We start from the raw sequence: 22,957 nt of genomic DNA, 5'->3' as shown, positions 1-22,957 counted from the left end.
ACCAGAGGAGTTTAGTAGACAAGTTAGATCACGATTTTTTCTCTGGCTCCCGAAACGCTTTCTTCATGCAATCGGCTTCATAAAGGTCATGCTTTGTGATACGTGGAAGATGATACAGTATTATCATTGCAATGATTGGCCTATGAAATGAAAAGAAAGTGGATTGTGAATGACCTCATTCTGTGGTTCTGTCATTCTGGGCTCAGATCAAAAAGGACCCATGCGGTCAGGCATGTACGCCTGCTCTGATATTTCAGTCCTCCACAAAAGTAAATAGCCACGCCTGTCTGCCCTTTTTCATCGCAAAAAAAAAAGAAAAACGAAAAAGAAAAGATTTGAGTGAGAAAACTTTGCTTTACACTCTCACGTGCGTCAGAGTACACTTCAGTAGATGTTGAGGCCTTTGTTAAAAAAAACTTGTGTAGAATGAGTCTGAACCACTAAGTATGGTGTGATAGAGCGGTGCTCACAACGCCTTGCAACGCGAGGCGTTGTGAGCATGTAGATTGGCTATTTTCACAATAGAACCGTGTTATACAAAATGTAATGCCTCACTCTTAGTGCTCGTCAGAGTGGGCAGTTAAAATGTGATTATTTGGGGGGTCATGGCCTGAAAAGGTTGAGAACCACTGTGATAGAGCAGGACAGAGAGGATGGCGGGAGGAGAGGAGAGGTGGAGGAACGTCGCTACAACACCATCCTCCCACAAAGCTGCAATGCTGTCTCGTCCTGCGCTGGGCATTCATCATTTTTGTCAGCGCTGTCTTGACGATGACTTTGGTTCAGGATGAAAGGTCATCATCGGTGGCTGCTGAACGCACATCAGTTAGGCTGGCAGCGGCTGAGGAGGTAGAGAGAGAGGTAGAAGGTTTGCCAACGGCCTCCTGGCTCCCTGTCAAAGTGTCCTTTAGCCAGTGTTAATATTGACAACAGATTTAGTTTTAAGTCACATTTTAGTCATCTGAAATGTTTTAGTTTTAGCCTAACTGAAAATAGACGATCTACAACCTTGTAGATCTGCTATTTTCAGAGTGCAACACCCGAACACCAATCATAAAATGATGTGTCTTTTAGTTCTACTGGATCTCTTCTCCACTAGTCCCTCCCTAACATGTTAGTCTAGTTTTTAATTTTTTGACAAAATTGTCAATATATTTAGTCTTAGTTTTAGGAGCTTTGTTTTTATTTCGTTTTTATTTTATTTTCGTCATAGTTTTAGTCGAGGAAAAGAACACTGCCTTGACACTAGACCCCTTACTACTCCCGTTGAGAAGGTCGCTACCTTGAAGCGGTGATATGTGAATGTTTGTGTGAATGTGAATGTGGGTGAATCATGCAGTACACATTGTAAAGCTCTTAGGATGAAGGCACTTGAATGAAGACAATCAGAGCACTTGTGATGCCCCTGCTGACTCTGTGCTGCCCCACTCAGGCCGCGCTGAAGAAGTACCAGATGGAACACAAGAGCAAAGGGGAGAGTCTAGAGAAGTGCCAGGCAGAGCTGAAGAAACTGCGGCGGAAGAGCCAGGGTAGCAAACACCCCTCCAAATATGGAGACAAGGAGATGCAGGTTGGTGCGTGTGTGTGCGTTGTGTGTGTGCGTGTGTGTGCATGTGTGTGTGTGTGTGTGTGTGTGTGTGTGTGTGTGTGTGTGTGTGTGTGTGCCAGTGTCTGTGTGAGAAGGACATGTTTTCAGCTACCTGCAGATGGTTGGAGCATCAGCTGCAGGCACGTGCACACATAGACATCAAAGGGGGATTGAGCCCCTGCCCTTTTATCTGTCTGTAAAAAGTGCCCTAGCTCTCCAGACCATGAATGCAGTTTTCACTATGGTGAAAAAAATGCAAATGCATATGATGTCCAACAAACTCTCCTGAACTTGAATGCAGCATCTTATGTTGAAAGAATTGCCCTCTCTGTGTAGAAATCCATGCTCTATTTTCGATGTTTTCACCAAAAGGCCCTTTAGAAATTTTAACCCCTGCCTCTCTAACATTCACTGCACGTCCCTGATCAGCTGATTCCCCATAGTTCATGGGGAGACAGTCAGAAGCCTCTCCCTCTCTCTCTCTCTGTGGTCCAAAGAAGATCTGTGTGGCCAGCTGGTCAGGCAAAAGAGCAGGGAATGGAATGTCCATAGCATAGCTACAACAGCCGGCATAATGAAAATATGATCCTGCTGGTCACCATCCAACAGATGGTAGAGAGAGCCGGCCAGAAGCCTTGCTAGAGAGGAGGAAATTAAGCTTGCTCATCATCACCGTTAGAGATGCGCCGATTGATCGGTGAGTGATCACGATCGGCCGATAATGCCTCTATCGGCTTTGATCGGTATCGGCTTTGCCTCTATCGGCTTTGCCGATCTACAAGCTAGATCAGCTATTTTCACAATATTTATCTGTGGGACTGAATGTAACCTCAGCTTCAACTCCTACAAGTTGAATTGGATACTAAAGGACCTCAGCCTGCAATCTCCTAATGTTTATATTTAATATACAATGTCAATGTTTTGTAAGAAGAATCATTACATATAATACATATAATGCTGCTACAGTAACAAATAGAAGAATTTATGGATTTGACTCTGTGATCGTGAATATCGGTATCGGCAGATACTGATTCCAGTTGATCGGTGATCGGTATCGGCCCCAAAAATCGCAATCGGAGCATCTTTAATCACCATCACCATCCTCGCCTTAAGTCCTGACTATGATGATTTTCATTCATTTATTAAAGAATAAAAACTCGTGTCTGGTCAGGTCTATAGATCTCTATTAGCTCTTTTAGTAAGGATCTGAGCTTCATTACACGTGGTCATCAGTGAATTTTGCGGTTGCCAGTGACATGAGCTGATGGGCAGGGCAGAGTCTAAAACAATCAGTCTCTAGAACACGGGAACACAGGACGAGTGGAGAGAATCCAGAAGGGTCAGAGTCTAGAACGGTCAGAGCGTAGAACTTTTTAGCTCGTGACCCAAAAGAGAAATGAGACGTTTGCCCAAACTAGTGAAAATAGCAGATCTACAAGCTCACAACACGGGGAGCGAAGCTACGCGCTGTGAGCTTGTAGATCGTCTATTTTCACTACTTCTTCAATATCTATTTTCTAATTAATGGAATTTCTCCGATTTTAATTTTATTCATTGATGAAATTACTTAGAGAAAATGTTTTTAATCATGAAAAACTGCTTTTTTGAAAATGTTTTTTGAAAATGTTTTTAAATAATAATAATTAAAAACAAAATTTAGGAAACAAAAAAACTAAGGGACCCATAACAATTTTGTCCGCGACCCACAAATGGGTCCCTACCCAGTGTTTGGACCCAGTGGTCTTCTAGAGTAGACTAGAGAATCTAGAGCAGATAGAATCCAGAATGGAACAGGCAGAGGCTAGAAGCAAAGAGGAATGATAGCTGATCCACTTCCTTTTCCACCCAAAGAAAAACTGTCGACAAGACACTTAATATGCTTCCCCCCCATTCCTCATTAACATATAATTTGCTCATTTCTGTACTTCTGCAGCATTATGTAACATGTTTATAGAAGAAGTGGATAACTAGGACAGGGGAAGTGGGCTGAGGCGATTGCATACGGCAAATTCCTCCCATACATTATACAGGTAGCGGTAATGACCCTGGTGGAGCGTAGGCGTAAACCGACTGCGTGTGCCTCCCCGGCGCCCTCGCCTGTAGGTTGGGAATGGGACAAAGAGTGGGTGGGCCTTCTTCTTATACAACATAGCGAGATGCTTGTTATCTGCCGTGACGCGCTGTCCTGCTTTCATCTGTCTTTCACCCTGCAGGGAGGCTGACAAACAGCATTATCCTTGTTGCCGGGTGGAAACGGCATTATGTCCAAAAATGTTACTTTTCAGTATTATAATTAAAAAATACCAAAAGTAGCAGAACGGGAAAACATGCCGCATTTCAACACGTTTTTGCACGACAGCAACGCTATAGACCTATACACAATGTGCACTTCTGCATGTCCCTATATGTTATCATACAACGTGTCTAAAATCTAAAACGTCATTCCCATCGGGCACGATAAAAATAACTATAACGATAAATAAAACAACTGCCGTCCTGCCGACAAAGGACGCTACCTCCACTTCAGTTGAGAACAACTTTTATTGTGTATTCTGTCATTTAATGTATAACACACAATATGGAACCAAAGCTTGTGTAATATAATCTTACTTTTGCAGGGTGGCTAAAATCGTGTGGCTCTTACGCCCTTAGCTGGTATTCAGAAGGTCCCCGGTTCACCCCCCGACCCCAGGCTATGTGTCGAAGTGTCCCTGAGCAAGACACTTAAGCCCTACTGTAGGTCCTCCCTGGGCACTGTATTAATAGGGCTCACTGCTACTAATAGTTATGATGGGTTAAATGCAGAGGACTGACAGTATGTAATGTGGTAAAAAATACCCCCTTTCCCCCCTATCCATTTGTTCCACGGCTGTGTCATGCACCGAAAATAGCTACTTTCGGTTATTTTCAGCACGCGACCCCGGCACGCATCCAAGTATAAATCCAGCTTTATATTGAGTGAGGCGGTCCCCCTACAACAGGACTCCACCTGAAACCGTAGGGGAGGTAATTATTGTGTAATTGTTAGTGTTGACGCAGCAGCTAGTGGAGCGTAAGAGGAGGGCTTGTCGTGTCGTTGCGAAAAAATCGATACACAGCGTTGTAAGGCCACCCCGCCCCAAGCCCTGGCCATTCCTTTGAGCTTTAATGGCTTTCATTGCATGAAAGCCCACATGTATCCCCTGACACAGACACACACAGTGAGAGAGGGAAGCCTGTCCTCTTGAAGTAATGTAGTGGAACCTTCCTCCCTTGTGTCCGCTGTTCTCATCTCTTCAGTTGAACTGTTTCTAAAAAGCTGTCAAGACTAGCATGTGTGCACGCAGCAGTGTGTTAACTAACTTTGTGTAAGCGTTTGGTTTTCCTAGCCTCTTGAACCACCATGTGTACTAGATGGAGTGTGTTAGTGTGGTGTATCTGGGTAGCCAGGTCCCCGCTGTGCGTCATATGGGACCTAATGGGAACCAGAGCTTGGCAGGAACAGGTGACACCAGTGCTGAGCCAAAGAACAAAGCGATATTCAATATTCTCTCTCTCTCTGTGTGACTGTGTGTGTGTGTGACTGTGTGTGTGTGTGTGTGTTCTGTGTGTGTGTGTGTGTGTGTGTGTGTGTGTGTGTGTGTGTGTGTGTGTGTTCTGTGTGTGTTTGTGACTGTGTGTGTGTGTGTGTGTGTGTGTGTGTGTTTGTGACTGTGTGTGTGTGTGTGTGTGTGTGTGTGTGTGTGTGTGTGTGTGTGTGTGTGTGTGTGTGTGTGTGTGTGTGTGTGTGTGTGTGTGTGTGTGTGTGTGCGTGCGTGCGTGTGTGTGTGTGCGTGCGACTGTGCGCGTGTGTGTGTGTGTGTGTGTGCGTGCGTGCGTGCGTGCGTGCGTGCGTGCGTGCGTGCGCACACGCGTGAGTATGACTCTAGATACAGTTCTACTTAGTACTGTAGTTGAAATTTCATATCTATAAAGCATTAGCAATTAACCTGGAAGTTCTGTGGGAATGTGATCTAGTTGTGTATGTCTTTGGTAGTGTTGATGTGCAATTGCAAACACCAAATAAAACTAGAAAGGTGCAATTCTGAAAAATTGCAAGTGTGGTTGCACTGACTCGAATCGTGAGGAATCCAAAGGGAAATGAATTCCATCTTTATATTATACAGTTGTGCAATACCCGTTGTATCCGTCTGTCTGTCTGCCCCTCTATATATATAAACTTTATTACAGGCTCATGGCCCACATGGTAAGGACAATACAACACATAAGAGAATAAAAATATAAAAATACATATGTAAAAAAAGATAAATATAAATAAATACAGTTCAGTCCAATAACCCAGCCCCACAGGTTACAGATCAAGAGAGGCACTCATGCCACCGTCCTCTGATGGTAGAAGTGTACCTGACAGAGCTACGGCTGGGGTCCGTCATCAGCACAATTAATCCATTTAATGAACAGTCCAGTCGGCACATGAACTTATATGTCAGGTGTCTTAAGAGAGCCATGAATGTGGTGAGACCTAAGGAGCAGAAGAGCTCACTAGCTCTGGTGCTCCTGGGTTTATTTAACAGGATTCTTAAACAATCATTGTAGGCTACTTGTAGCTTTTGTAGGCTCCCCCTTTTATAGTTCACCCACAAAGGTGCTGTATATAGGGGGGTACAGTATGTTCTAAACAGATTTACCTTAACCTCAGTAGTACAGTGATGAAATTTTCTGACCAACATATTCGCTTGTACATAAAGCATTCTCCTCTGTCTGGACATATCTTCATCATCCTCAAGAGTATCTGTGATAATGTGACCAAGATATTTTGTGCTTTTAGCCTCACATATTGTTTGCCCAGACAGGTGAAAATTAGGAAATCTGAGCTCCCCATCTTCCTTAGCTCTACAGATTAAGACCATGCTCTTTTTAGCATTATACTTGATGTTAAAGTCTAACCCATAGTTAGTATAATGCCCATATATGGTGTTCTGTGTCCTGGGCTCACCAGGGTGATGTCATCTCCAAATTTGGGCACTGTAGTAGTGTATGTTAGTCAGTGATGTCAGTTGGGCATTGTTGATGCCAGTTGGGCATTGTTTTAGCATGCGGCTGTTACCATGGTGGCGACACTGTTTAGTATTAGTAATGTCAGCATGCAGACAGACGGTCAGACGGCGGACGCCAGACGGACAGACATTCGCTAAATTACTAGTTATAGTCAGATATTGTGATTTCAAGTGAAGCATGACCAATCCTGTCTGATTGGACATTATATTGTCCGAGATATCTGGCCTTACAACCCAGATAACTTCAGTTAAAAGGTTAACAAAAAACAGATTCACTTAGCTGGCATAAAAGTTCTCGGACCTAGAACAATAGTCTGTTGCCTATAGCAACCACACTAATAAACCTTTAATGATACGCAGAGCAAAATTAAGGTATCTTTAAGCACTAGCAGTTTATAAGACTGAAACAGGAGAGGCAGAGAGAGGTAAACGTGAAAGTAAACACGACAGGGTCTAATGTGGCGTCCCTATGAAATGCAAGTTATTAGGTGTGCAAAGGATTGACGTCTTGTTGATGATGTGTGGAACAAAGTTTTGACAGACATACAGATTATGTGGAACTCCATATTTGGCCAAACCCGATGTCATTGATGACACGTGTAATACTGGAATTCCATATGTGGGCAGGGTTTCTTGGACATGCAATGAGATTGAGAACAAACATTGATGTGCCAGACAGACTGGCACTTGACAAGACAGAAACAGAAACAAGACAGATACATTTGCCGTACTCCCCCGTCATGTCCCTTTTCTGCAAAACTGCTGCTCTACTCTTGAAGCCCACTAGAGTAGTCCCAGCCATGATCTCTGCTGCTCGCCAGTTCAGTACAGGTGGTCAATATGAATACATTTTGGTGGAAAAGCGCGGAGAAAAGCAGAATGTTGGTTTCATCCAACTGAACCGGCCCAAGGCTCTGAACGCCTTGTGCGATGGCCTGATGTTAGAGGTGGGACGGGCCCTCGATGCCTTCCAAGTCGATGGCGATGTCGGCGCCATCGTCATCACCGGCAGCGAGAGGGCCTTTGCTGCAGGGGCGGACATTAAAGAAATGCAGAACCGAACCTTCCAGGAGTGTTATGGCGGGAACTTCCTGGATCACTGGAACACAGTGTCTACTGTCAAGAAGCCCGTGATCGCCGCTGTCAATGGATTTGCTCTGGGCGGTGGCTGTGAGCTGGCGATGATGTGTGACATCATCTACGCGGGAGAGAAGGCTCAGTTTGGCCAACCAGAGATTCTGTTGGGTACCATTCCTGGGGCGGGGGGTACTCAGCGGCTCACTCGTGCCGTGGGGAAATCACTGGCTATGGAGATGGTGCTAACAGGAGATAGGCTCAATGCTCAGGAGGCCAAACAGTCGGGTCTGGTGAGTAAAGTTCTTCCAGTGGACCAGGTGGTGTCAGAGGCCATTAAATGTGGTGAGAAGATTGCTAGCAATTCCAAGCTAATTTCAGCCATGGCAAAGGAGGCTGTTAATGCAGCTTATGAGCTGTCTTTGGCCGAGGGGAATCGGTTGGAGAAGCGCTTATTCCATTCTACCTTTGCCACAGAGGATTGTAAGGAAGGCATGACTGCATTTGTGCGGAAGAGAAAGGCCATCTTCCAAGACAAGTAGGGTGGAAAACATTTGGGTTAAGCTCAGCTTGCTGTCTGAAATCTGTTCTATCATCATAACATTTTATGTATTATAGTTATGCTTCTGTATATACTTTATTTCACATAACATAAAAGTTTATAAAAAAGAAATAACATACATACATACTGTAGCTTCATGCGGTACTTCATGCCAGTCGGTATCATCAGGTCATTTATGACATCTCTATGACACATTACTCCATATTTGGGCAGTTTCAGCCCGATTTGACTGCCTTTGACTTCCATTATAACATTTTAATTTAGCATGCTTTCAGTGACGTATTGACGTCGATGGCGATGATGTCATTGACACATACTGTAAGTGTGTCAACTGTGCCCAATTTTGGGAAATCCAAGCCTTGACTTCCATATATATAAAATATTAAACTATATATACAAAATGAAACAAACAGGATTTAAAGTAATTAAATACTTTAAATGGGGTTTTCAAAACAGGCCTTCTTGCACATGGGTGTAGGATACCTACCAGGTATAGTATCCTACACCCATATACTATACCTGCAGCCACAAAGAAGGGGGATATAAAGTAGTGGTAGAGTGGGTGGTCTTGGTAGAGTGGGTGGTCTGAGTCATGTTTGATTGTGAGTGCTTTGCAGGTCAGGGACGAGGTGGCACAGTCATTATAGGTTGGCTGTGGGAATACCAATGAGTTTCCTGGACCTCACTCTTCTTCATCACTAAGCATCTCTCTTTCTGATAGAATCGAGGGCTGGCAATATTACATTGATGTACTACTAGTGATGTGAGACTAGGTATTGTCTGGGATTTGGGATATCGTAATATTGTGACATTATGTTTTGTCCTTTCCTGGTTTGAATCACTTAGTCTTATTTTATCATCTGAAAAGGAAATTGGCAATCGAAAAGGCGTTGATATAAAATAGCGCATGTGCCGTCCCACTGTGTGAGGAATGGAGCACACTGTAAAACTCCGGAGTGTTCATTTAACTCAGAGATTGTATAAATGGAACCAAGTGGACCCATAAACAAAGTAAATCAAAACCAACAATTATCATCTCTTCAAGAGGTCTGCTGCAAGTGAGACACACCTGCTGCGTGCGTGTGCGTGTGCGTGTGCGTGTGTGTGTGTGTGTGTGTGTGTGTGTGTGTGTGTGTGTGTGTGTGTGTGTGTGTGTGTGTGTGTGCGTGTGCGTGTGTGTGTGTGTGCGCGCGTTGGAAGCATGTGTCACTCTTCACACATGGAAACACAACTCGGAGGGTGTTACGCCTTCGCACACCCATTCCGTTCTCCCTCCCTGTGTTTGACGTTAATTTGTTTATTTACAGTAGATGGCATCAGAGGAAATACTCGCAGCCTCGCACATCAGAGGTGTGTGTGTGTGTGTGTGTGTGTGTGTGTGTGTGTGTGTGTGTGTGTGTGTGTGTGTGTGTGTGTGTGTGTGTGTGTGTGTGTGTGTGTGTGTGTGTGTGTGTGTGTGTGTGTTACAACCCTCTTTTTGCGAGGGGCCCAAGAGGAGTAGTGCTTCAGAGACAGGAATGAGCAAGAAAGTAATGAGAGCTTCCTGTCCACTTTAAAGCCAAATAGGCTCTACGCACAGCAGCCATTATTGGAGAGAAATTGGGCCTAATAATGAAGGCCAATCTGGTCAAACAGAGTCAAGATGCTGATATTGCTCAGTGGAAACACTCTGTTACACCAGTGGGTCTCAAAGTGGGGTCCAGTGACCCTCATGTTTCCTTGAGGGGGTTCTAAATGTAACACTGAGAGCGTACAAATGGAACCAAATGTCCATTTGGTTCCATGTGTACACTCTCAGAGTTATGGGGGTCCTTACTATGGACACGTACTACACTAAACGGAACAGAGCCTTCATTAGTACAGTATCATGGGTAACAGGCAACGGCACCCACTTTGAGGAACCCTGCTGCAGGCTTCAGCATGTTGTTATACTGTATGCATGCTCTGCCAGCCTATCTCACATTATTTCATTTTACGTATGCCTTAATCTTTGAATGGAGTTGGCGTCTAACGACCATTTGCAGTCACACTTTACTTGAGCATGCTAGTTCATGCAGTACATGTAATTAATGCTTCGCTGATGATGAATTAATGATAAACTCGCACATGAAATTCATCATGAATTTATTATGGACTCATCATTAATTGGTCTTCACCATTAACTAATGGTGAAGTCACTATGACTTAACCAAGTGTAATATATCATTAGTTAATGACGTTATTCCACAGCTCCACTTCTCTGTTCATAGGCGGGTAGAAGTGGTGAGGCGGGTCAGTGTCTGAACGACCACCAGGGATCGACCCTCCTATGAGCACTCATTCTGGGCATAGAAGTGGAACTGTGTGCCTTGTGTGGAATAACTTGAACATGTTATATTACACTTTATGTTCACCATTAGTTAATGGTGAGGACAAGAGTTAATGATGAGTTCATGATAAATTCATTATGAATTAATGTATGAGTTTATCATTAATTCATCATTAATTAAGTGTTAATTACGTAGCCTAGGAATTTGCAGTAATGTGTGACCGAAAGTTTTTTTTTCTTTTGAAAGAAAAGGTTTACATGCTCGCAACGCATCGCAGGGTGTTGTTAGCTTGTTTTTTTTAACTTTTTTTAAAATTGATTTAACAATTTTCAGTGATTGTACTTCTACTCCACTACATCTCAAAGGCAAATTACTTGTACCCCACTACAATGATTTGAAAACGTACTAGTTACTTTAAAGATTTTGATTATTATTACAAAATAATATACATTAACCACTTCAGCCCTATTTAAACTTTGGGACATGGGACATTCTGCATAATAAGTACTTTCACTTTCAGACTATTTCTACATTGCAGTGTTGGTACTTTTACTTCAGTACAAAATGTGAGTAACCTACAGTACTTCTTCCACCGCTGCATGCATAGCCTACTAGTGCAGACATATGTGAGAGAGATCGCCACACATGCTTATACAACACACACTGCAGGCTGTGATGCAAACCCACACTTGCATTATTAAAAAGGAACTGCACACAGACTGTAAACGGCTTTTAATGCAGTGAACCTTCTAAACCTTTATCAATTCAAGGAGCCCCCTGTTTGCATTATTAGTCCATGGACCCCATTTGATGCCAATTTTAATCTCTATGCATTTTCTAATCTCTTTGCACATACAATCCTCAGTGTTTATTTAACTATGAGAGTGTATAAATGGACCCGTATGGGGTCCATTCCATTCCATTGAGTCCATTCCATTGGGTCCATTCATATCTAAATTGGACCCAATGGATCCAATTAAGTTATTATTTTGTCTCTTGTTAGTTTTCATCGATTCAATATTTATAAATCCCACAGACAGATTGGCCTTTTTTTATTTTTTTTATTTGCACAAACACATCTCATTACATCACAGCGCAATGTAACACCTCCCACAAGGTTAGAAAGGAAGCCGTCATCTGTTCGTCAATTCCATTCCATTAAAATATATTCTTTGAATATAAATATACATTTAAATGTTAATTTCTGCTAAGCAGCAATATATATATGGTTAGAATAATTAGATTTACAGAAGGACACGTTTACGAGGTGGAGGCCGATCGTTTACCCCCGGGTCGTTTTCATAATTTCCGCGCTCCAGCATTTATATAGCGCCTTTATTCAAACTCCTTTACAGAGATTGTTCATTATATTCACCCACACATTCCTACACCGATGGCAGAGGAAACCATGCAAGGCACCAACCTGCTCACCGGGAGCAACTAGGGGTTCAGAGTCTTGCTCAAGGGCTCTTCCACACTAACTCTGGGGGAGCCCGGGATTGAACTGGAAACCCTCCGTGTTCTAAGACAGCAACTCTACCCCTGAGCCACTGCCTCCCCTGTATGAGGGAAGCATCAGAACATTGAGGATACAGATGGAGTAAGAGCAGGAGAGAGAGGGGAAAAAAAGACACAGGATAGAAACGGGTCAGATAATCAAAATATATATACATACAGTTACAGTATATACAGATAGCATACTGTATGTACAGTAGTATAGGTATGTAGTGTATGATGTTTAACATATTGTCTAACATCTAAATACCGCTGTGCTGTTGGGCTCTCTTATAAAGCTGTTGTTCAGCCCAACGCTATTTCTCAGCCCAAAGTGTGTCAAGACTCATACTGTAGATCTCATGTTGTCCAACTTGCACAATGTCAGGTTTATTCACTCTGGTGAGATGCCTGTGACTTGAAGAGCTGCTGGACTAGATACACATGCAGTGCAATATGTTTGTGTGTTTTTTAACCCTTTGCATGTCAGCTTGTGATGTGTACATTCTGCAGCCAGAGGCTATGTACATTCAGCAGGCGTTGTGGTGTGTGTGGCCACATCAGGCATCCCAGGGGGGCGGAGAGGAGACAAGACTTGTTTGACAGCTTCTGCTATCTGCCTCAGTGCTGCCATGTCTGCTTGTTATAAGCGACTTTGGGCTTGTTTTTCTGTAACGTTTGCTTGTAAATATTGGTTTGTTGCGGGTTGCTTTTGGATGTACCCTTCAATCCAGTTATTGTAGCCCGTCTTTTGAATCCTTTTGGGGATGATCTGCCCATTTGTCAATTTGGTCAAAAGAAATTAGTGGAACAGAACTCATATTTTGGGATCAAAGCTCCATTCTTTACAATGGTTTGTACTGCAGGCTCAGTTGTGTCGCCACTCGCCACTCCATGTGGTGACACAATCCATGGGGAAAATCCCAGTTGTCCGACGCCCAGAGTGGACAGGGGCAAATGTACGAACGGGCTCTCCTACCGTACTGATGAGCAATACAATGGTTATATGTCACAGTTATTGTCCACGACATTGCAAGTGGCGCGAAGCGCCGCGCGAGTTACGAAGCCGTGGTGAATGCAATCGTTATATTTATGCCCAGGCCGTAAGGCAAGCGCACAATAAACGCATGAATGGGATGAAGATCGCTTGCTTTACAGTCTGTTGGAAAGGCTCAGTACGGTAGGAGAGCCCGTTCGTACATTTGCCCCTGTTAGTCCACTTCGCCGTCGCCGTTGCCGGGCGTCGGACAACTGGGCGTTGGACAACTGGGACTAGCCCAATCCATGGCCACGGTGTGAATATGGCCTATAGTCGCTTCTTTTAGGCTTGTTTTCATAGACCTGGTTGCTTATTTCTCTCGCAAAATCTGGCCACCAGCGATCCGTCTGTGTGTGTATCCTCAGAGGGTCTTTTGTTAGCGTGTCAGTTTGTAGGGTAGGGTGTGTCCAGGGGCCTACAGTATGTGTTAATGAGGAATCTACCAGCAGTCAAAATGACCCCGCCCACAGAAGTAAACAAAACAAAACACACACGTGTACAGCAGAACAGACATCCTGGTGATTGTCTCCCAAGTCCCAACTCACTGTTATTTACACACAGATAACTGATGAACACAAGCATACATACACACATAGGCTACACACTTTTTTCACTACTTTTGTGCGACACTCTTGTATGATGAAATACAGCTTTCATTTACGAACCAACATACACATTTGAAATGTGGCGATACAAGGTTTCTGCCCGACAGTGACGATAATACTTAGTTGACATTCTTGGACACTGCTCCTACAATTTTTGCCCTAAAATCACGCAAATCGGTACACAGTATGTCTACACTCATGTCATCAACTTGGATCTGTCCCATATAGCGCCACCTTCAGGCCGATTTTTTAAAACACATTTTTGGACACTGCTCCTACAATCTTTGCCCTAAAATCACGCAAATCACTACACATTATGTCTACACTCATCTCATCAACATGGATCTGTCCCATTTAGCGCCACCTTCAGGCCGATTTTTTAAAACACATTTTTCGACACTGCTCCTACAGATTTTGCCCTAAAATCACACAAATCGGTACACAGTATGTCTACACTCATGTCATCAACATGGACCTGTCCCATATAGCGCCACCATCAGGCCGATTTTTTTAAACACATTTTTGGACACTGCTCCTACAGATTTTGCCCTAAAATCACACAAATCGGTACACAGTATGTCTACACTCATCTCATCAACATGGACCTGTCCCATTTAGCGCCACCTTCAGGCCGATTTTTTAAAACACATTTTTGGACACCTACAGATTTTGCCCTAAAATCACGCAAATCGCACAGTATCTCTACAGTCATGTAACCAGTAAGACTCCCTAATCGGGAGATAAGCGACCGTAGGTGGCTTATCTCCACAAATAGGGCAAAAATGTGTTTTTCCAAAATCTTCCTGATCCATGTTGATGACATGAGTGTAGACATGCTGTGTAGTGATATTCGTGATTTTAGGGCAAAAACTGTAGGAGCAGTGTCCAAAAATGTGTTTTAAAAATCGGCCTGAAGGTGGCGCTAGAATAGGGCCATGTGAGAAATGAGGGGTGGGGTCTCCGCGTTGCCTTGGCGGACAAATAGGTACCGGCCCCGGCTCTCCCGGACGCTCCTAGGCCGAGTTAGGGCATTTTATGTGCGCTGCAGTGGCAGGGGGTCCTCCACTGAGGGCGCCACCACTTTTGCATCCGTTCTGGAGCACCAGGAGTCGGTGGTCCCCGGGAATTCCCCGTGAGCAGCCCCGTTGGGGTGGTCATTTGGTCATTTTTGCACATTTGGTCATTTTTTACATCTGGGGGTCCCCCAGGGACTGGGGCTCCGGGGGTCCTTGGAGGTTGTAGTTTGGCAGGCAAGGAGTGTGTGTGTGTGTGTGTGTGTGTGTGTGTGTGTGTGTGTGTGTGTGTGTGTGTGTGTGTGTGTGTAAAATCTGGCATGGATGGGGTCAACGGGTGCGGAGATATAAGCAGGGAAAAAGTGTGACGTGTGACGTGTGAGCACATTTGGTCATTTTTTACATCTGGGGGTCCCCCAGGGACCTGGGGGTCCCTGGGGCTCCGGGGGTCCTTGGAGGTTGTAGTTTGGCAGTCAAGGAGTGTGTGTGCAAAATTTGGCATGGATGGGGGCAACGGTTGTGGAGATATGAGCAGGGCAAAAGTGTGACGGACTCACTGACTCACTCACTCACTCACTCACAGACAGCCGGTGGAGGTTTTGGTAGTAAATGCGACCTACGGTCGCAATCAAAACGCATCTGTCCCATCTAGCGCCACCATCAGGACTATTTTGGAAAAACACATTTTTGGTGTAATTGTGCTTATCTCCTGATTAGGGAGTCTTACTGGTATACTTTGTCATACAATGGTGTCGGAAGCAACACACACAAAAAAAAAAGACAGTTTACAAGCTCACAACGCCGTGTTGCGTGATTGTAGATCTGCTGTTTTCGGTGGGTAACACCATTGTACAGAAGAGCATAGATCAGACAGGTGACCGTTGGTCAGTTCCCAAAATAAATGACCAGAGTTTTGGAAAATGGAGTCTTCGGCCTTGTTGGCCCCTCCTCAATGAGGATGGAGTGTGTGACACCATGGCAATAGAGATGAGATAAATAGAGATGATACATGGAAGCTTAGCTCCATACTCACTCACCATGATGGGTAAGACATCTGACGCGTGGCACTGTGGCGCCACCATGTGGCAGACGTCTTCTGTGCATCCCGCACTCATGCTCCTGTTGGAATTCAACAGACACTGGAATGGAAATGACTGCCATCAATGTAGAGATGTTGATTTAAGAAACATTGGGGGTGGTCTAATACTTCCCCAAAGCTGTGTATTGTTAAGGGGTAATGACGCTTTTCATTTGTCCTTTGGTTTTCTGTAATCGACGGGGACAGAGATGAAATTCATGTTTGTTTGTTTTTTTGCCATTGTGATTGTGTCTTTATTCCAGTCGTTGCTGAGCCATTAGGCTTTGTTACAGAGGCATGAACTACAGGCAGCTAGTTGAAGGCTGTCATTAGCCAAAGCCTAAATGTCTAAAGGGAGCAAAATAACAGACTAAAGAGGGGGGTAAAGCTAGAAGAGTGTAATTAAGACCACCTCCAACACCAGGTCATGCAGAGGAACTCTCCAGGGTGGTATAGTGTGGAGAACAGGGGAAAGAATTAGTCTGTCATTTATAGTAAATACCTGCTGCCATTGTTGTAACGAATTCTGTAATGGCACAGTGTGTGTCTTACAATAACCACAGCTGATGCCAAGAAATTACTTCAGAGGATTACTGTACTGCAGGCCTATGTGTTTTGTGTTTTCACTGGTGAATGTGGGTCAGGTATTCCACAGGGATCTCGACGTCTTCACCCACGTTTGTGTGCGTGTGTAAGTGTGTGTGTGTGTGTGTGTGTGTGTGTGTGTGTGTGTGTGTGTGTGTGTGTGTGTGTGTGTGTGTGTGTGTGTGTGTGTGTGTGTGTGTGTGTGTGTGTGTGTGTGTGCGTGCGTGCGTGCGTGCGTGCGTGCGTGCGTGCGTGCGTGCGTGCGTGCGTGCGTGCGTGCGTGCGTGCGTGCGTGCGTGTGTGTGCGTGTGTCTGCTTGTGCATGTGCGTTTGTGTGTGTGTGGACTGTGGAGGCAGACTGCAAAGATGAATCATGAGATCATTTACTGAGAACCATTTATGAATTACTAGACCTTTGTTCTAATGTCTCCCTAAAAGATTGAACTCTCTAAAGAGGGCCTATTATGTTAATTTCCATCTATTTTTATTCTGGGACTAAACTGGAGTGGCTTTTGCATGACTCACATTGAGAGAAAAATCTGCTCATTTTGAAAGTAGAAAACCATGGAAACCTAGCAGACTATGATTACTTTATCATTAGTTTACCTCGTTATTTGAAACGTTGAACACAACATCTAATATGATTATGAACATCAGACATTTTAACATTGTATATTATGAGTATGACAGAGAATAATGGCAAAGCATAATAGAGCATAATCACCTTTCAATTCCCAGCAGCGGCGCTCCAACAAACACATATCGCCGGTGTTCGTGCGTGAGTAGCCGGCAGGGAGATTGTGTCCCTGTGTCCTGCTGCACGAGTGACTCCTGCTGTTTGACAGGGGAATAGCATTTTCCACTTAATGTGGCACATACACTATACAGCAGGGGTGGGCAACTTTGATGATGGTGAGGGCCACTATATTTCCACCTTGACTCCAGAGGGCCACAATGCATATCGCTACATCCTACTTTGTTATTCTAGTATCTCATTCAAAAGCTGCGATGCGTTTTGAGCTTGTAGATCGGCTATTTTTTGCTTCTTTTGAATTGGAATCCTGAATTATTTTTTATTTTTTAATTGGAATCCTTAAAATTTAACATTTCGATTTAATTTCAAAGGCATTTAGTTATATACAACCCTTTATGAACCTAAATACAAATACATTGGACGTAAAAAAATACATTTTAATACTACTATACAAGTCATTAAGCTACTAATATCGACTTAAAGCAGGTCATGGTTGTGGGGGCACGGTGGCTCAGTGGTTAGCGCTTCGCCTCACAGCTAGAAGGTCCTGGGTTTGATTCCCGCCGGGGGACGCTGTGGGTGCTGGGGGCGTGTTTCTCCCTCCACGTCATCAGCGCCCACACCCTAGGTGGGGTCGGCGATAGGGCCTTTCTGTGTGGTGTTTGCATGTTCTCCCCGTGTCTCCTAGGGTTGATACCCTCACAAAAACATGCAGTAATCCTGGTCTCAATAATGCCTCCCCCTGGCCAGCCGGGGCGCTTGATGGAGGGGAAAGGAACTGGTTGGAATAACGTGTTCCTTCCACACGCTACGTCCATCCTGGGGAAATCCCCCCTGTCAGATGAAAAGAAACAACTTGGACTACTCATGCATTGAAGGAAGCATGAGGTCAGTCCGCTGTCTCCCCAGGTGCGGCAGAGGGAGAGCAGAGCCCAGGATTTCATAGGCAATTGGCACTGGGTGAAAATGGGTTGCAAAATCGTGGGATAAAAATTATAAAAAAAAAAAAAAAAAGCAGGTCATGGTTGTAATTGTAACAGCTGAAATCAGTAATATATCAGTATTCCAGTATTAACCTGCGGGCCGCATTAAGTGAAGGTGGGGGCCGCATGTGGCCCCCGGGCCGCCAGTTGCCCATGTATGCTATACAGTGTACTCTACTGTGTTGTACTATACTCACAGTCCGCTGCTCAGTACAGAAAGTATAGTGAATGCTGAGCTTGGCTCAATTCTAAAAGCAGCCAAGGTAAGGTTAGGTACTGTACAGTAGGTTACCTTGGTTTACTTTATCCTCGGGCACCGCAGTGCTTCCCATGGTGACATCACATGTGGATCAGGAATAGACATGCATTGTACTGTGCCCTCATTCAAGGACAAAGAGGATTTATTGAGCTTTGTCGATAAATGAACAAGAGGGTGAATGAATGGCCTTAAAATATCTGATTCAGCGGGGAGGCTCAGTGGGTGCTTCAGCTAAGCTAATCTGCAGGATGTAGAGAGGAATCTTATTCATCACGTAAAAGAGATTTAGGATCAGACCGTGTGAGTGGCTTGACTTCCACCTCTCTAGATTTAGGGTTTTCCATCTTGATCCGCCGAAGCATTTTCAGAACATGCTGACTCTCTTGAGTGAATCATTTCTCTATGTCAGCATAGACAGATGTAGCAACCAACATTGGAAAAGTTTGAGTCCTTTTTATATGTAAATCCACTGTTTCCTCACTGATAATTCTTAGTAGATCTTAAGCACAACTCCATAATTAGTCACAGACGTCTGTCCATGGTCTGCAATACAAGACAGTTTTTCTGTTGGTTTGCTTTGTGCTCAGGGTAGACGTTGCTACCTGACTGAAATGTATAGCACCCTCTTCCTATAGCTCACAGCCTTAACTGTCTCATAAAATATCAATTTAAGAGATGCTTATGGGCAACATCTATCCGCCTGCCGTGTGAGTTCATGTCATCCTCCTCCTTCCCTCTCCCCAGTACGTGGAGGCCATCAGCAACAAACAGAGCGAGCTGGAGAACTACATCGCGGAGGGCTATAAGAATGCTCTGTCTGAGGAGAGGCGGAGGTTCTGTTTCCTGGTGGACCGCCAGTGCGCCGTGGCCAAGAACGGTAACAGCTACCACAGCAAGGTGAGAGAGGACAACGGCTTTAAATCATTACCATTGACACACCCATACTCACCCACTGCATGCTTCTTTTGGGTTTACATTCTATTTGCAAAAAAAAAACAGTATGATGCCTAAAGGAGAAAAGCGACCTCGCCCTAAAGGGCAAGGTCGTGCCATCTGTCTTGGCCATCTGTCTTGGCCATATGGATTCTGTTAGTGTGGTTTTCCTAACAGGGCATCATCTGGGATACAATCCCTTTTATGCCCATATATGGAGATCCCTAACAGAATCCCTTTTATGCCCATATATGGAGATCCCTGCTCTGAGTATCTGGCACCACTATGATGTCATCTGTGATGTCAGTGTCACAGTGATGTGTCAGGGGAACCACAGTGTCAGGTGTTACCTGTCCGGACAGACGGACGGATACGGTCAAGCTATGACGGTTCAGATAGTAAACTGCGATCTACGGTCGCAATAAATACAAATTAGGAGTTAATTACGGTAAGTGCCTTGTTTCTCGATTAAAACAAATAACAAGAAGAAAAGTCCTATCAAAAATAAATCGTACTGTTTTATTGAATGGCATTCCTTCCCATTAATGGCACACACCCAGTGTCATCCATTGTGCTTATTCATGCATTACATTCCAGGCAGCACATGCAGAGGATATACTATCATGACTCGGCTGCTGACATTGTCTCCAGAAACCCGTTCATCAGCAGCTCTGAGTTACCTAAGAAGTGTCTGTGTCTGAGAGAGTCGTGCGTGTGTGCCGTGCACCGAGCAGTGAGCACACTGAACTGGGGGAGCAGAATGCATGTGACGTGGGAATATGAAGAGAGGTGGAGGGGCGAGTGGGTGGAGAGCGGAGACAAGTAAGGGGAGAACAGGAGAGTGGCCTACTTCTACAAGAACACTGCAGAGCCACCACTGGGCTGTGTGAGTGTATGTGTGAGTCTTTCTCTCACTCTCACGCCGTTTCCCACAGTCACTTTGCTCCATCTCAGCGGTGGAGTAATGGTGCTGCTGCTGCTGCTGTACTGTTAGCATAAGAATATTGAGTGGAAAGACCACTGCGATTGATCAGAGGGTAGGGAACTTTGGACGGACTGTGTGAATAGTGAAAGGCAACAGTGGATGAGCTCATCACTCTTGTGTACCCAGGGCCAACTGGGAATTAGTCATTCATTCACTAATCACTACCCTTAACAACTGAGGACTGAGGAGAAAACACACACACACACACACACACACACACACACACACACACACACACACACACACACACACACACACACACACACACACACACACACACACACATCACACACACACACACACATGTACACGTAAACACACACTGTCAAGATCAGTGTAACCGACACCAACCATGCCGATAGGATCAGTAAAACACTCCCGGCCCCACGCCAAATGTCTGGTATCAAATACCCTTCTGTTTACGTTGTAATGCCTGGGTGATCATTTCAATATGTTATCCCTGCAGTGCCAACTGCTGCAAAATACTTGCTTCTGCAAAATTCCCACTGGTATGTGGTGTGGCATTATAAAACGTACAAAATAAAACAAAATTTAATTTAAAATCTCAGCACTATGTCATTATGATAGCAGCCTTTTTAATAATGTAATCATTTTAATATCGTATCATTATGATTCTATGCTGTGTCCAGACAACTAGGACCAGTAGAAATTGAGCGTAAAAAAAGAAAGAAAGAAAAAACAACAATGGAATTTATACAGTAGCATGACCAACAATGTGCATGTGCATTCAACCTTTTCACCTCAAGGACCCCCAAATTAACTGGCGTCCCTAATTTGGGCATGTCATTGTAGGCAAAAATGTAAAACCTTTCAAATACAACAAAAATTGCAGATCTAGAAGCGCACAACGCGTTGCGATGTGATGCGTTGTAAGAGTGTATATTGGCTATTTTTACCATGTGACACCGTCGTATGAGAAAATAAAATGGAGCTTCATGGCAGGTTTGCACGTTCGGTATGGTTTTGCTATTTGTATGCTAATTCGGCTGATCCTTCCACCCACACACCCAGACATCTGCTCTCTCCGGGATCCCACGCACAGGGACCACACAACTCTGGAGTCAGTCAGTGCAGCAGACGTGTGTTTTTAAAACTAGCTGCTTGAAAGAGAAAAGTTTGGGCTGCGGCATCTCCTCGCCATCCCTCCTCCAGCAATCATGGATTCAAGAGTTTTGTTTCATTGTTTCTTCAACCGCCTCCTCCTCACTCTGCTCGCTCGATGATGAATGCAAATGAGGCGTGGTTTTTACGTAACCCCACTTGGGATTCCAAGTGCTCTGCTGTATAATGTATGGAGGAATTGCAAGTCAGCCCTTCAAATGCCCGTGGAGAGGCTCGGCATCCCATGAGTGTACTCATCGCTGTCTCTGCTCTCTTCATCTGTCTGTCTATCTCTCTCTCTCTCTCTCTGACACTCTTCCCTCTGATGCCTTTATTTTTCTCCATCCCTTTCCTTCTCTCTGCTTCCCTACCCTCTACATCTCACTCTCCCTCACCCTTTCATCTCACTCCTCCTCACTCCTTTCATCTCACTCCTCCTCACCCTACATGTGTTCAGGGGAAGGAGCTTCTATCCCAGAAGATCCCGGCATGGCAGCAGTCGTGCGCGGAGCCCAATAAGCTTCCCGATCGCGCCATGCTCCTGGCCCAGCAGATGGGCCAGGGGCCCGGCGCCCACCACCACGCGGGCTCCAAGGTCATCTCTGAACCCATCCCTGGCGCAAAACCCCTGCCGGTCCCCCCCGAGCTGGCTGCCCTCATGGCTAGCAGTGGCATGGCACAACAGGTTGGTTCCAGCTGGTTCCTGTTCTCATGGCAATGCAGATCCCTGGCGCAGGGCGTTATGTATTTTCACTCTACTTTTGGTTCGTTTGGAAACAGGGGATTGAATGATTATGACATCCGCTGCTTAACGATGCTTCATTAGTGTTTATGAGTGTTTTGCTCCAACTGGTTGATTAGCCCAATACGTCACCAGCCTTTTATGCTGTTATCCAGGGATTCTTTTTCCAGAATGCTTTGAAGAGCTGTTGTGATGGAGGCCGGACTTTGCGTGAGCGTGTGTGTGTGTGTGTGCGCATGTGCGCGTGTGCGTGTTTCAGATCTCTGTTAGGGTGCAAAGATCTATGACAAATCCACACACAAACACTCAAGTCAGAATGATGTATTCCGTGCTTATAACAATGCCTTTAATTAGGATTTGGGAGTGTGTTGTCGGGCAGTGAATGCCCCCCACTCTGCCCTTGGATGTTGCCGTTGCATCATGACAGCTCTCGAAGCATCCTCAGAAACCCTCAGCGATGCAAATGACATCGTTAGTGGGCCATGCTAATTAGCTTGTCGCGTACAAGCAATCAGACTGCTTCCCTAGAAAAGGAAACTGAATAAATACTCAACGTTCACATACAAGTGTATGGCCTGAGATTCTAATCAAACGGTGCATGTAACATGGTGGTGTGTGCTCCCAAAAAAAACGTTATTTTGTGCAGATATTTTTCGAGAACCTCTGATCCGACCAACTTGACACTGAGCACCACACTCCCTTGCGTCCTCGAAGATTGAAGTCGCTCGGCCGACCGGCTGAGATTCAGCACATTTACATATGGATGCCTAATGTGTAGTCATGTACTGTATAGCCG

The 22,957-nt window shown here is 44.7% G+C and overlaps 2 protein-coding genes across 2 annotated transcripts in view; both read left to right on the top strand.

The window, feature by feature from the left end:
* The window catches only part of LOC308303712 (BAR/IMD domain-containing adapter protein 2-like), a 93,632-nt gene that overhangs the window by 63,666 nt on the left and 7,009 nt on the right, over nt 1-22,957 (top strand). The window contains exons 6-8 of the mRNA XM_080748186.1: nt 1,433-1,570; nt 19,124-19,276; nt 21,877-22,104. Of these exons, the coding sequence (XP_080604312.1) occupies nt 1,433-1,570; nt 19,124-19,276; nt 21,877-22,104 (519 nt within the window). The remainder of the gene's footprint in view (nt 1-1,432; nt 1,571-19,123; nt 19,277-21,876; nt 22,105-22,957) is intronic.
* LOC308302763 (enoyl-CoA hydratase, mitochondrial-like) lies at nt 7,365-8,240 on the top strand (the record flags this gene model as incomplete). The annotated part of the gene is made up of 1 exon (XM_080747054.1): nt 7,365-8,240. The coding sequence occupies one exon, from the start codon at nt 7,365-7,367 to the stop codon at nt 8,238-8,240; it is 876 nt and encodes a 291-aa protein (XP_080603180.1).

This window comes from Nannobrachium achirus, assembly GCF_963921795.1.
Source record: "Nannobrachium achirus genome assembly, chromosome: 18".
NCBI lineage: Eukaryota > Metazoa > Chordata > Actinopteri > Myctophiformes > Myctophidae > Nannobrachium > Nannobrachium achirus.
The sequence above is the reverse complement of the archived record's forward strand: the minus strand, read 5'-3'. Positions and strand labels throughout refer to the sequence as shown.